The following is a 13,989-nucleotide window of genomic DNA, read 5'->3' on the forward strand; positions in this document are numbered from 1 at the left end:
CCGTCCGAAACAAAATTTGGAATTTATTTATGTTAAATCTTCAATGTAACGATGTATCATAAACTGTAAAATATCCTGAATAAAATAGGAAAGTTTACATATGTATTCTAATTGTAAGAGTATTTTTGTATACTGGGAAAAGTTGTACCGTAAGCACATTCTTATATCGCCAAAATGTACTTTGGATTTATAAGTAACACTTCGTAATTTATGTTTATGATTATGTACAATAACTACTGTACATGATGCTCAGGTTCATATTACGCTCTAAAGTTGTCAACTGCGAAAGTGTTAAGCAAGCCTAAAATATAGCATCGAGAGTAAAAGAATCTCTTTGTTGTTCAGAGAAAAACAGATCAAAGAAAAGAATCATTCATGAATAATCTTAAATGCTGAATTACTGAACATTATTTTCATCTGAATCAACGCGACTCGTAATTAAAAAAAAACATTTATTTATTATGATTATACAATATCATTCAATAATTTAATAAGGCTACATCTACTGAAGTACAATTCATCATAAGTTGCACTTGGAAAAAAAATAGCGTACGAAAATGTTAAGTTTTAAGGAAATACTGTTCAGTGTCAGGAGAAAATACAGATTCGCCTTCTAAAAAATTATTGTAAGTCGATTATTTTCGTAATTACGCATAATTAAAGCATTCGAGGAAGGAAAACAGTGTATAAATAAATCTCTCGTGAACATTCGCACCCATTTCTCGTCACAAGCAGCAGGAAAAGGTGACGCGTCCTTCAACCATGCTAATTATATGCGGACCTCACACTAGACGCATTTACTTGTTCAAAAATGTTAATCGCCCACATGACCAGCATTGTCAGTAAGAAGGAACGAGAGTAAAGTTGTTTTTTGCAACGATAAGTCATAGTACGAGCTATCAATAGAATACACAAAAGCTAATAGAACTTTTCAGCGCGAGCATTTTCTTCAGTGATCATCCTCTTCGTCATATTCTAATAAGAACTTTGATTTTAGATTACGTCGCTGGATAATGTGGAGTCGGAGTGTTCACGGTACCCCAGAACAGCACGAGCCTCGTCGGATCGTGTCGAATGAAGAAGATAAATGGTCTGTTCGCTATCAACTTTTTCTGGCTTCCGTCACGGTCCAACGTCACGGCGGTCGCGGCTGCGGCCTCTGTGCCTTTTTCCGTGATGTCAATCTCTACCTTGTGGAGAGCTTTAGAGGCGAATAAATGTGGATTCACCAGATTTGCATTGTTCCTTATATCGTCAAGTCCATACGATGGGAAATTACGATGCTTCACGAGATTCAAAAAGTCTGGATTAATTGGCCTGCTCTGCCTCCTGTTTCTTCTTCTCTCTTCGTTCTTCTGGAAACGATACTTGTTTCCTTCGAGACTTACAACCTTCGCGTGGTCGTTCACTTGAGATTCTTCCTGTACTTTATAAGAGTTTCTGTCTTCTTTATTTCGAACATCACGGGATTTACGATTTTTCTTAATCGAAAATCCGTTCGCCCATTGTTCTACGTTGTAACCGTTAACGTCGTCTTCGTACACAAAGTAGTTCCTCTTCACCATGCGGTTCTTCTTATCGCCTTTTACCTGATCTGGTCCAAAACGAGAGAATATCAGTACATCTCTGTTGTTAGAATGCGGGGTCGCCATTGGCAGGGCTTGGTTACTGTTTCCTGTTCGACTGCCGGTCGGAGACATCATGGGAGTTGTGAATTTCGTTGACATCGCTATGTTTCCCACGTTTTCGTTATTCCCTTGTGACATCAGGCTCAAGTCTGCCGTCATTGGGTCGAATAAAGAGTTCACACCTAACTCGCTAAGGATGGGTTGTAAATCCAGACTGCTGGACAGCTTCATTTTGGGCAGTGCTATGATACAAGTCTCGTTGTTCACGTTCTTGATCAGATTTTCGATTTTGTCGACCGTTAGCTGATTCTGGAAGGCTCGAAGGGCCTTTGCACCCTTGGCTGTTGGTAGGAGGATGTACATTGTCATCTGTAAACAGAAATAAAATGTAACTTGGTAAAATGATACAACGGTTTTTGAAGTTTGGAATTTTTCAAGCGATAACAGAGTTAAGTAACAAAAAATTTGTAGATACGTACCTCGTGACCCTTGTACGGAAGTCCAAGAATTTTCACACCCAATTGTCTGTCTTCGTAAAAGGGGAACGGTCCTCCGTTGTACATCATGTCGACATTAACTGCCTGGTCTGGTTCAATGAAGAATGGTTTCCTAATTAACAAACCGAATCGATTATACTGTGGATCATTAAATGGTAAAAGCGATTGTTTAAATGATTTAAGAATTAATAACCACAGACAAAGAACATGTCGGCTTTCATACTCTGATGTCATCCGTTATTTATAAAAAACAACTGTGTGGAAATATGACTTACCATGTTGTTTCTCTGTGGTCTCCAATTATATATTCTACCATAAACAGTTTTTATATAAAATTTACTTTTTCGTAGCTCCAGTTATAAAGTGTTGGTTCCACTCTCCATGGAAGTAGAGGGCAGACAGAAGAATCACCCTGCTCATAGCTCCCGGCACTTCGTCCAGAATACTCGAAATTTTTCCCATCGTCTTTTGCTTTACCCAATCGTTTATCATCTGCTGCGTCTCTCTTCCTTTCTTTACGAAATCCACATTAATAACATCGTTGCCGTAGACTTCGTTGCTGAGCGCTTTGAACTGCGGTAGTATCGGAAAGCCGTCCTACAGGATAATCGTGAGAAACGTGAGTAATTTTATATCAGTTTCTCCTAAGATTAGAATCCATCGATGAACTTGGAAATTTACCTGTACATATGTTGCAAGGGCAAAGTCTGTTCGAGGAGCATTGGGGCCAAGCATCTCCTTGTGGAATTGGTTTAACAGTAAGCCAAACATTTGATGAACAATCTCAGAATTTTGCGAGACGTCGACGCCAGATTCCAAACCGAGGACTCTAGCCACTTCTTGGAAGGTTTTGCCAGCAGAACCTGCGAGAACTATCGCCAAAGTGACGGTGAGACTGATTGGCGAGAAAACTATGTTGTTCTGTTGCTCGAGCATAGATAGGCTTCGAGTTTTGTAGATTTCTCGCTCCATGTCCAGGCCAAACTTCAACACGCCATTGGCTATGATGTCGTTTACCTGAAATTGTACAAAACATACTGCTATTTACTTCCACGTGTAACATATTGAACAGAATGTCCAGACAGCAAACAGTACTAATATCAAAGTGAGATGATACCGTGGCATGAAATTAATCTTGCTGACCAATTTAAACAAATCTAAAGTGACCATGCGTCATCAGAGATAGAATTGAATAATCGTATCTGCAGTTCTGGATGAACTTCCTCGATCCCAACGCATGTGCAATGCAAAAGCAACGATAAGGTCAAGCGATTCGTTGAAACTATGTTTGCATATTCTCTAGGGTATTAAAGCGTGCATTCAACCTCTATTTTATTACAACACGCGCAATAAAACTAACATCTTCCACGCATAATCGTTATAAGTATCATTAATGCAATTTTATCAACTTTTAGAATTATACAGTTGCCTGTGACTGATGGACAGCTTGCATCACGGCCTCATCTCGCCTCCTATCAAGAGTTCTTCTCCAGTTAACATTTTTCATAACACGTACGTTAAAGAATTGAACTCTCATTGCACGAAGGTCCCATCAGAACCTTTCACTGCGAGGTGTCAACGTTTTTTGCTTACATGATCGTTCCACTCTTGCAACGCCGTCTCTGTGACGGTCGATTGTTCCATGTTTTGCGTCGTACTGGGCGGCGGCGACATAGGAAGCTGGGTCTGCGACGCGCCCAACGGTGGTCCCGCCTTCGGTTGATAAGAAGAAGCCACGTTTGGCGTCCTAGAAAATTGCGGTCGTGCCTTCGTTTGATAAAAATGAGACACGCTTGGTGGCATCGTGTACTGTGGTTGTGCCTGCGCTTGATACGAATGAGCGACACTCGGTGTCATCGAGTATTGTGGTCGTGCGTTCCCTTGATAAAAGGAAGGTGCGGCTCCGGGCATGGGGTATTGTGTTTGAGGTTGGACATTGCTCGTATAGATGTACGGAACTATGGTCGATGGCCTGACCAACATTTGGTCGTCAGGGTAAATGATTTGACCGAAACAATTGGCCACCAGACCGAAGAGTACCAATGTAGCCGCCATTTCTGTAAATACAATAAAGTTTGATAATTAAGTTGGTAAGTTTTTGAATGAGCAACGTTATAAACAATATATATACTAAATGGTGATAAAATTGTAGTGTTATGGGTGTAAGGTCGCAAAATGCGTTAAATTATCGGTCCGTTTGTAAAATTTGGCATTGATCGATAGAATGCTGAAAACATCGAGTGTGATAATGATGGATCAAATTAGGAATTCCCGTTATTATCGCAACAAACTCTTCCTGTTTCGAAAGAGACATAGTACGATTGTGATTCACTGTTTATTTAGTCTTCAAAATACTATGTACTCTCTAATAATCGTAATATATAGATTAAATTACAGATTAATTTCGGATTTCCTCGCATTATCAAATTTCATAACTTGGACCTCCTGTAACGAATACTCGTAAAATGGTATAAGGCCCTCTAAAACAATCAACAAGTCAGCTCCTGGATCGCAAAACGCTCGTTCTTTCTTTTACGTTTGCAAACTTGTTTGGAGCCGGATTATCTGCTCTCTTCCTTTTTTATATTCCAGATTCAAGCGTGCGTGTATATATACAGATATCATTCTCTGGACATATCAATATTATTTGCATATTGCGCTAGCGTATCGCTTTTTTAATGACAATGGGGGATATCAGTTGATAAAAAAGGATGCGTGTTTCGCTATTGAATTTTTAATTAATCATATTACGGTGATGGTACACTGTGGTTGGCTTATGTGTACGATACCACTATCTTTATTCTTCCACGCACACACATGACCGTATATATACGCAGATGCTTTATTTGCATAAATTATACTGGTTTCTTGTGCGGACCAGTTCTTTGCAAACTTTCTAGCTATGTGGCCTACACAAAAGCCACTTTTGGATTGGATCATGATTCGTGTCCAAGGTTAATCGATGATTTAACTCTTGCTAAACTTATGTCAATGATATAACGTATGATGTGTGTAGTGATTTGCTTCAGTATTTCAGTTTTACATAATCAAATGAATATGTTTAAAAAATTTTCTACACAAGTTTTGCATTACGACATAACAACATCAATTATCCGGCATCATTAATCGCCTGTGAAAGCAATAACGCTAATTTCGTCTCGACACTAGTCCAAATTTGCTGTCTCATTTAATAAGCGCGTCATTTCCCCTTATTATCCTTCGAGGAAAGGATAAAAGGACAGAAGCGCTGGTGCTTCTCCCTCCTTTCGCACAATAAGTATTAAGTACCGATTTATGCGTGATGATTTTCCAACGATCTGACACCTTACACGCGCCATTGATCGTAAAAGGCGGGAATCTTGTGGAACAGTGGGGATATCCTCCGGGAAAACCCATGCTGAGTGTCATCGAGACGGCTGCAAGATGAATGAGAATGTGTAATCGTGGAATGAATGCTCACGACTCCGTTCAGTGCGTTAAGTGCGCAAACGATGCTCGAGTAAAACCAATAAATTTGTATTAGCAAGAATCGTTGGAAAGTGTGTAAGCATCGCTCAGAGAAATGCATGCGGACGATGCTGCGTTAGTTAGACTTGATATTTCAATTGAAATGTTGGTGCGCTAGAGAAAGTATATTTTGAGTTTGGTTTGTAGTTGGCTATTAATGGAAGTTCCACTTTCGCGGCTACATCTTTCCACAGAATTCTTCCATCTCTAACGGTATTAGAGAGAGCAAGAAAATACAGAAGAATAGCACGCCACAACTGGTGAACCTTTCGAAACCGTCGAATATGTAAATAAGAGAAAAATGAGGAAGAATCATCGGGTTACGAAATCTATCTCTTTCTCTCGAGATTCCATCAGTGCAGCAATAGCAGAAGCGCACGAAGTGTTACTTGCTACAGTATTTTACATTCGTTTAATTCAAATAAATTGCTTAGTTCATCAATTCGAAGGCAGTATTATTCTTAGTTCGATTAATGATCAAGTCTGCAATTGATTCTGCCTTGAAGTCCGCGACAATGATAGTCACATCTAGGATCTCGCTTTCTAATAGATTACTCTTAGCCTGAGGATCGTCAGCTCGATGACCCTCCGTAATTACTTATCCCTCTAACGATCTTTGCTAAAGATTACAGCTGAACAACAACGATGTAACATTCATCGAACAGGATTCAAATGTACTTTACGATCGAGCAGTAAAAGAAGTATAAAGAAACGCCGACTGACTAAGCGCTTCGTAATTTATGGAGCCCGCGTGTGCGATGTCCTTATCAGCAGGTGTACGCTAAAGGATGTCGAGCTCACCGATGATAGCTCTTCTAATAATGCACGGATAAATATAGATGGAATGTTCGATGAATAATGACTAGATAATGAGAGAAATTACATACGTTATTAACATTTTTTATGCACCGTTTTTTAAACTTTACTCTTCTATCCTCAAAAATGAACTGAATAAATCAGAAATTATGCTGTGTATTATGTACGTTTCACACGTGTATTGTGAGTTATGTACGTAGTTGGCAGATAATTGAGGAAAATACTTCTCTTGCGAAAAAAGAGCTGGAAACTATTTTTGTTATCAACCTTTGACTCTTTTATGTAAATATTTATCCTGATCGTTGATAACTCGAATACGTCATCGTTATAGATGCTTAAATACAAAATTACATTTATAGTTTTAATCGTTCAGATTATACCAAGAGTATTGTGACTTAAAATATTTATTGTAATAATATCCTTCCGAATTCAACGAAAAAAAGTAAAACTTTTTTCAGAAATCTATTGTTCCAGAGATAAAGAAAGTGTTGAGTTACTAAGTGAAGCTTTGTTTACAGATATTATGTAATATTTGATAACACAACGTGTACACTTTTCGTAATACATACTGCAACGGATAATTATTTGGAATCAGTATAATCTGAAAAAAAAGCTTTGCATTTACCTGTTTACAGTTGTTTAAAGTTCAATGTCTCTAAACCGGTTAACTTCCATGTATAAATTCGCCAGTATCTTTTCCTTTTTTAGTGGCATTTATCCTACTCTGATCGCCTGTATAATTTGCATAAACAGAAATTATAAAGAAGGGGCTTCACCACAGCTATCGAAGCGAAACATTTTTAATTTTTAGACGAATTAACTCATCTCCTCTGGTTAAAAAATAAATTGCTCAACATCGTGAGATAATCGCCGTCGCAGAACAATAAACTCCCAAATTACTCGAATTATATGGCCATTATGAATGCAGCACGGTTGAGTAAATTCATGAGTAGTTTTGTTACAAAAAATTCCAGGAATTGTAAAATAAACGATATGCTGTGTTCTCGAAACTGGTTCCACACATACTGTGATTTCGCAAATCCTGGAATCTCTGCGATATTTGCATCCGTGTATAAGATTGCTCGCCTTACGTGGAGAGCGCTTCGCTACTATTGGATATTGGAACAATTATTTCCTTGTCTACCAACGTTACTATTATTCTACCTCTGTTTCTGTTTATCGACAAACGTTGATAAACGAAGCTCAAAAATTATTCCACAAGTATACGTGTTTAACATCTACATTTTACATTGATATTCTTCTTACGGATTCCATGGATCGCAAATTTGAATCGTTTATTGAAAAATTCGACAAGTTTCCTTAATATAGTTTCACAACTTCTCAAGAATTCAAACCGAATATTTGAAAATCCATTTATATAAAGTTAACATATTTCTCTACAACGTGCAAAAAATTTCTCTGACTTTATTTCCTCGCTAATCTACGCAAAAACTACGAAAGAAACTTGAAAAGGATCTTCGAGAACCGGTCTAAGACTACAAACAGGCATCACTCTGAGCACCTTACACAACTCGTCCCCCCAAGATTTATCATTCAAATCACGAGAGTCCCGACCTCCCTCAAATTCCACTCGTCCTCACAATAGACCCCTCGAACTTACCTTTCAAATTGTCCTTCGATTCTCTCCGCATCTTCGACAAATGTCACGTCCTGCACTCGAACACGGTTCACCAGTAACGCAATCGGCTTCGACGAAGGTGAACCACTCCGGTACTCTGCGATACGGTTGTATACAGCGGCCCAATAGTCCACCACGTAGCCCTCGATGTAAACCAGGACACGTGATCGTCAAAAATTAGAGTTGAACGTCGCGTGTGATCTGTAGAAACGCAGAATATCCTACGACGTGCGAAATTCAACAGGCACGACGCGACTGACTCATACCGCGGCCTCCGTTGTGTATTTACAGGTTCCTCCCTTCCGCCTCCGACGAGCGTCTTGATCGTGCTAGACAGTCGTGCGGGTCTCTCCGCGGGCAATCTCGTGCTCCAGATAATCTACAATCCATCAAGTCTACAATGTTTGACCCACGGATCGAACTGGATGTTGACCCACGGATTTTCCAGTTCGGTGGCGCCTAAATGTTGGTGGTATGGGTTTCCAGAGAAATCCCCTGTAATATACGCGATAGTTAATGTCTTCCCCTTGGTTTCATGTGACTCTTGACGTTAAACGATTAGATAAAGTTATGTTAGTGGCATTTAGTGTCATATGGTCTTAGCTTATCCTCAATTATTATTTACCGCTGTTGCATCATGGTAACATAAACTTCATTGTTTTGTTTTCTTTGCTATTCTTGTGGAACAGGTTCTTCAGTAGCATGAGTGCGTAGGGTAGAGCTCCAGTCTGCTGAAATTAAACTTTGTATTAGCGTTACTCTACATGTGTTCGTGTACATGTTTTGGAGCAACTTTAAATTTGATAAGCATATAAAATATATGTGCTCTTTATAGAGCAGCTTTGAGTTTTGTCAGTATATAAAGCACAGTTTTATTCTACTAAAATTCAATTTTATATTAGCGTTGCTTGAAAGGTGTACAATACAACCATATACATGAAATACATATATACGGTTTCTCCTTAATTTGCAGCTGGCGTATATAATACCCTCATGGGTAGACTGGTAGGACATATACAAGCTGATCAATGAAACCCCGGGTTTTTCCAAGGTTCAATTCCCCCTCGCTGTAGAAGGGGTCGATAATGGACGAGTTTTAAGATAGGGTATCTGCAAATTATTCTTTTTTTAGAGACACGATTCGGGGTTCCGAGAATATACATTACTGTACCAGGAGATAAGGAGAAGAATGGGTATGATTTGACTCGGGTTAATGATTTGCAAACGAAGCAGATTTTTAGCGAATTTTATAAACTATTCAAGTTTAGGTTTTGAAAAATGTAGATTGATCGTTGTTGATTCTATTCGTTAGATATTAGGTTTCCCCAAAGGAGAAATCCACGAAAGCGATTGGTTTTAGCTTTTCAAAGGTGAATCTTAGCACTTTAAAAATAAATGTTATATAAATAGAAGGCATAAGTTTATTTCTCCAAAGAAAACATTCTATACGATAATTAATATGGATATATTCATAAATTAAAGGAATTTCTAGTAAATTTTTATCAATAAATTTTGCAAATCGTGCATCACTATTTGAGTTTGACAAATATCGAGCATTTCTGACGTTGGTCGTTTACGAGAATGGTTGTTATTGGAATCATAGATTTACTATCGCACTCGATAGTGTCAAATCATTTTACCAAGGAATAAAATCACGAGGCGTCCACTCATGCTACCGTAAATTTACCCACATATCGATATTACCTGGCTAATCTATAGATTCTGATTCGTCATGATACATCTGTAAAATATACTTGAGCACGCGTCAATGAACAATGAACAATAAAGAGCATTCTTAGAGCATCTATTTCTGGAACTCCCATTGATACTTGCTTGTTAGGATCAATAATGACGCATCGGAAGAGCTAAGAATCAATGGAATTTTCGTTAGTGACGAAAAAGAGGAAATTACGTGCTTCGTACGTGCTTAATTTTATAATAAGTAGGTACAAAGAACAGTAATTAAATGAATATTTTCTTAACCCAAGTGAATTGCTTTTAACTGAGCACACAAAATATTTACCATTTAGGTGAGAAACACGATCAAACTTACTATAAAACTTTCTATAAAATACGCAAAATGATAGAAATTGCATTTTCTTTGAAACCTAATCTTCAATTGAACGTAAATGTTTATTTAGTTTAAGGGAACTAACTTATCTTCGGTAAATATTTTTCCATTTCGTGGAATCTTCTGACCTCTTAATCGAAGTAAATATTTCTTTACTATTCTTGAAAAAAACACCTTCCCTTGCATCTCTTCGATACCGAGAAATTAATCTTTTCAGCGTATCACTATAAAATTCACATTTTCTACGCTCTCTTTCTATATTTGGTGCACACACGAGATACAATCGCAAAGATTGCGTGACTTACCCTATGCATGACTACAAATCATATATTTCTTAACGGCAGAAAGTACACGTACTATTTTTACTTTTTATAATATTTCATTGATCAACCCGCCATAATTAGCCCATGCTGTACACGTGTCTGTGATTAGATGCCAACGAAATTTTCATCGCGGAGTAATTATAAATACGTAATTACGTACCATCAGGAAATACGAACAATTAGAGACCACCGGAATCATGGGACGCTTATCTTCAATGGAGCATACCTTGTCTCGTTATGCGAAGCAAAGTTGGGCGTTACTAAAATTGACCTGAATACATAAACATTTACTCAGAAAACATTATAATACAAAAGAGCACGGATGGATAGAAAGAGACATATTAGACTTGTTAAGATTTCACCTTCTAGACTAAGAAATCATCTACTTGACTTTGACGTGCAATCTTCTTCATGCTTGTAAGGTTTTTCCACTGTACAATATGACACAATAATGAAAGGTATGATCTATAACATTGAAAGTTAATAAATACTATATATCGTATTATGGAAGTAATACAAGTTGAAAAGTATGCGGAACCAATAAAGTACTACCTACTTAAAAACTCCTTCATTTATAGCAGATAATAATTTGTTCATCTATCATCATCCGAGTAAAATTCTGATCGCAACAATGCACCATTACGTGGTTTCATTCACGTGTCTACAATCGAGCTGCAACGATCGATGAAAACGATAAGGATCATGAAACCGGCAGGAAAAATCCTACTGATAATTAACTATCCGTTGCATAAATAGAAAATCAGTTAACGGCGCATTTTCCTGCGAAATTGCGCTAATATCGTTTAACCAATGCGAATGTTTTTCTTAAATGAATTCGTTTCTGCGAAGAACATTAGCTATGCGTGGGAGTAATTTGGAAAGTGACGTATGCAAATTGACGAGAATCGGGTCCATTTGAACGCTCGCTTTGAAAGGCAGCTACTTAGAAGAAATGAGTGTTACAGAGTTTCGCATTTCGATGGAAGCTGCTGCAGGTTTGAGGAAGAGATCGTGCGTAAGAGCAAAATACGCCTAGTTGGATGTGGTGCGTTTTTTTCATAGCGTCAAGCGCCCACGATAAAAGCGGCGATACCAATGTAAAGTCACGTTTATTGCGATAAAAGTTGGTTGCCTTATGCAAATGTGCGGTATAAGAAAGACTGGCGTTTCGTTTATATCTCGTTGGAAGCTAAATAAGCACTTGGGAATACCAGCTTCTCCCTTCCCGTATATTGCACGATTAATCATCGTTTTAATTGAAAAAATTCATTGTGAACGTACGTAATTTGTTCGCAAAGAATTGAATCGATAAAGACGGGGGATATTTGTACGTATTTGTTTTTGTACGGTTATATTGGGAATTTCAGCAATTTATTCCTGATGCTGATGATATTTTGGTCATTGGTAAATATCAGCTTTGAAATTCCTTAGAAGATGTAATTTATCAAGAGCATAAATGCACAGAACGTGTATTAAACACAGGATCTGAGTGACGGATGATTAGATCGCATTTGAGTCCCGATTACATTTATCTGAAAAAGATTATGTGATTAAAGTAATGAATTAAGCACGATTATGCGTGTAAAACATTTAGCATTTGAAATGTTTCCGAGTCGTAATTTTAGTGTAGTGGCCGACGGTTCTAAAAAAAAAAAAGATAGGAATGAAGCATCAATGAAAATAAACGAACTTAAATATGACGTTTCCAAGGTCCAGCATCGATCTCCTCTCTTTTCTTTCTTTATACGATGAAACACACTCAGCGGTCTTTCCTCTATTGACGCGTGCTAGTAAAAAAGAGGCCTTATAACATTCCACAGCGTTCCAACCAATCATACTGCTTGCTATAAGAACGCGATTCTAGATGCAAGTGTCGCATCACATGGCTTAATAGGAAGTAACTGTAACCAATACTATAATTATCATGTATTACTCAAATGATTCTTATAAAGTCGTCTATTGTGTTTAGCTAATTGTAAGTTAAATAGTAAACATATGCAATTTCAACCGTTCATATTTATAGAATCGCGAACGGAAATAGATGCACAAATGATTTCCTTTAATCTTTAAACTCTCGTAAAGTAAAATATAGTCCTTTGAACAGAAAATAAAAATGAGAATATAAATAGAATTGATTTGAACGGAACGCATGCGTACTGTATATTTTTCTTTATTCGACGCCATATTGGTGTCACCTGAGGGTCATTTTCTCCTATGCAATCGGTATAGAAGTGTCCAATGCTATCGAGATGTTAAAGTCCTTAATAATTTGACATTATTGTTTTATGATTCTTAAGCATCCATATTTTATTACCATCTTATTGTGTCCTGCTTAGTTGCACAACATATCATAATCTCCTGAATTATTTGGTCCTTTCACTACTGAAAGACAAAAAGTGCAGGGGTGTATGATCAGATGCTATTGGTTTGAAAAGCTTAAAAAGCTAGCACTATATCTGTGCAAAATACTTTCACTTCAAAAGATATTGTACAATTTACCAAGCACAGAAATGAATCCAAAGATTCGTTCACTGCAGTATGTACTTTCAATGCATACTTGATATTACTTTAATATATTTAATAATTCTATTTTATATACCACTTAAATATCCTCAGCTGACACCTGCTGCTTGTCTTTCGATTACCAATGAAGACACTATAGAAAGTAAAATGAAACATTATTATGCTGAAGAGCACTAATCCAATAAATGAAGATAATAATCAAGATATATTCAGACCATTATATGATAATAAATTTAATACAGATACCTAAAGACTGATGCTATCAGGTTCTACCTGAAGATTACATCTTCTTTACTGAATTTACTGTAAAAGAAACGTAACAATGATAATAAGGCTTATAATAATATAATTAAACGTAGTAATATTGTCAGAAACAATATGAAACTAAACCTTACAGTATGGGAGAAAATTGTAAATCCAGAGCGATTAAATTTTCTCATTACCATTATCAAACGTACTAAAGCTATATTATGAAAGCTTTAAAGTATCATCAATCAAACGAAAATTAATTGAATAAATCATTTTATCCATAGAGCCAATAAATTTAAATGGTTATCGCCGTACAAAAGGCTGAATGAAGATCATAGTTGTTTACAGCAACCAGGTTTGCTGCTTTTACCATGTCTAAGGACTATTCATCATTACATATTATTGAAAACAAAAATTGGTATATAAGATTTCAAATTGTTATTACTAGTAAACTTATTTGTTAATAAAAAATTATCTAAATATATAATTAATTAATAATTTCTCTTTACTCTTTAAATATTTCAAGAATAAAACGCGATTATTTCAATGGAAAATAAAATAAATGGGACTTAAACTGGAATAATTGATTTAAGTAAAACGCATGCGTAGTACAACATTTTTCTGTGACACCATATAGCTTCGCTTAAGCCGCTATTCTACTTTCTTCTATAACCGGACATATTATTAATGACGGATAATCGCGCATTGTTAAACATGTTAACAGCATTAAATTATT

The 13,989-nt window shown here is 36.9% G+C and overlaps 1 protein-coding gene across 1 annotated transcript; it reads right to left on the reverse strand.

Annotated features, from left to right (window-relative positions):
- Window positions 1-437: 437 nt before the first annotated feature.
- LOC143429709 (uncharacterized) lies at window positions 438-8,304 on the reverse strand. The gene is made up of 6 exons (XM_076905439.1): window positions 8,070-8,304; window positions 3,719-4,182; window positions 2,807-3,142; window positions 2,466-2,722; window positions 2,108-2,237; window positions 438-1,997 (listed from the first exon to the last, which is right to left on the reverse strand). Exons 1-6 carry the CDS (start codon window positions 8,098-8,100, stop codon window positions 999-1,001), a joined length of 2,217 nt encoding a protein of 738 aa, XP_076761554.1. The 5' UTR covers window positions 8,101-8,304; the 3' UTR covers window positions 438-998.
- Window positions 8,305-13,989: the final 5,685 nt, after the last annotated feature.

This window comes from Xylocopa sonorina, chromosome 12 (genome assembly GCF_050948175.1).
Source record: "Xylocopa sonorina isolate GNS202 chromosome 12, iyXylSono1_principal, whole genome shotgun sequence".
Classification (NCBI taxonomy): Eukaryota; Metazoa; Arthropoda; class Insecta; order Hymenoptera; family Apidae; genus Xylocopa; species Xylocopa sonorina.

Bases quoted from the DNA above. Each gene is read 5' to 3' on its own strand.
- LOC143429709 (XM_076905439.1), bottom strand. From the start codon at position 8,100: ATGCGGAGAGAATCGAAGGACAATTTGAAAG. The intron at 3,143-3,718 runs GTAAGCAAAAAA...GTACAATTTCAG, and splicing joins TGCAAGAGTGGAACGATCAT to GTAAACGACATCATAGCCAA. The intron at 1,998-2,107 runs GTACGTATCTAC...TTCTGTTTACAG, and splicing joins TTCCGTACAAGGGTCACGAG to ATGACAATGTACATCCTCCT.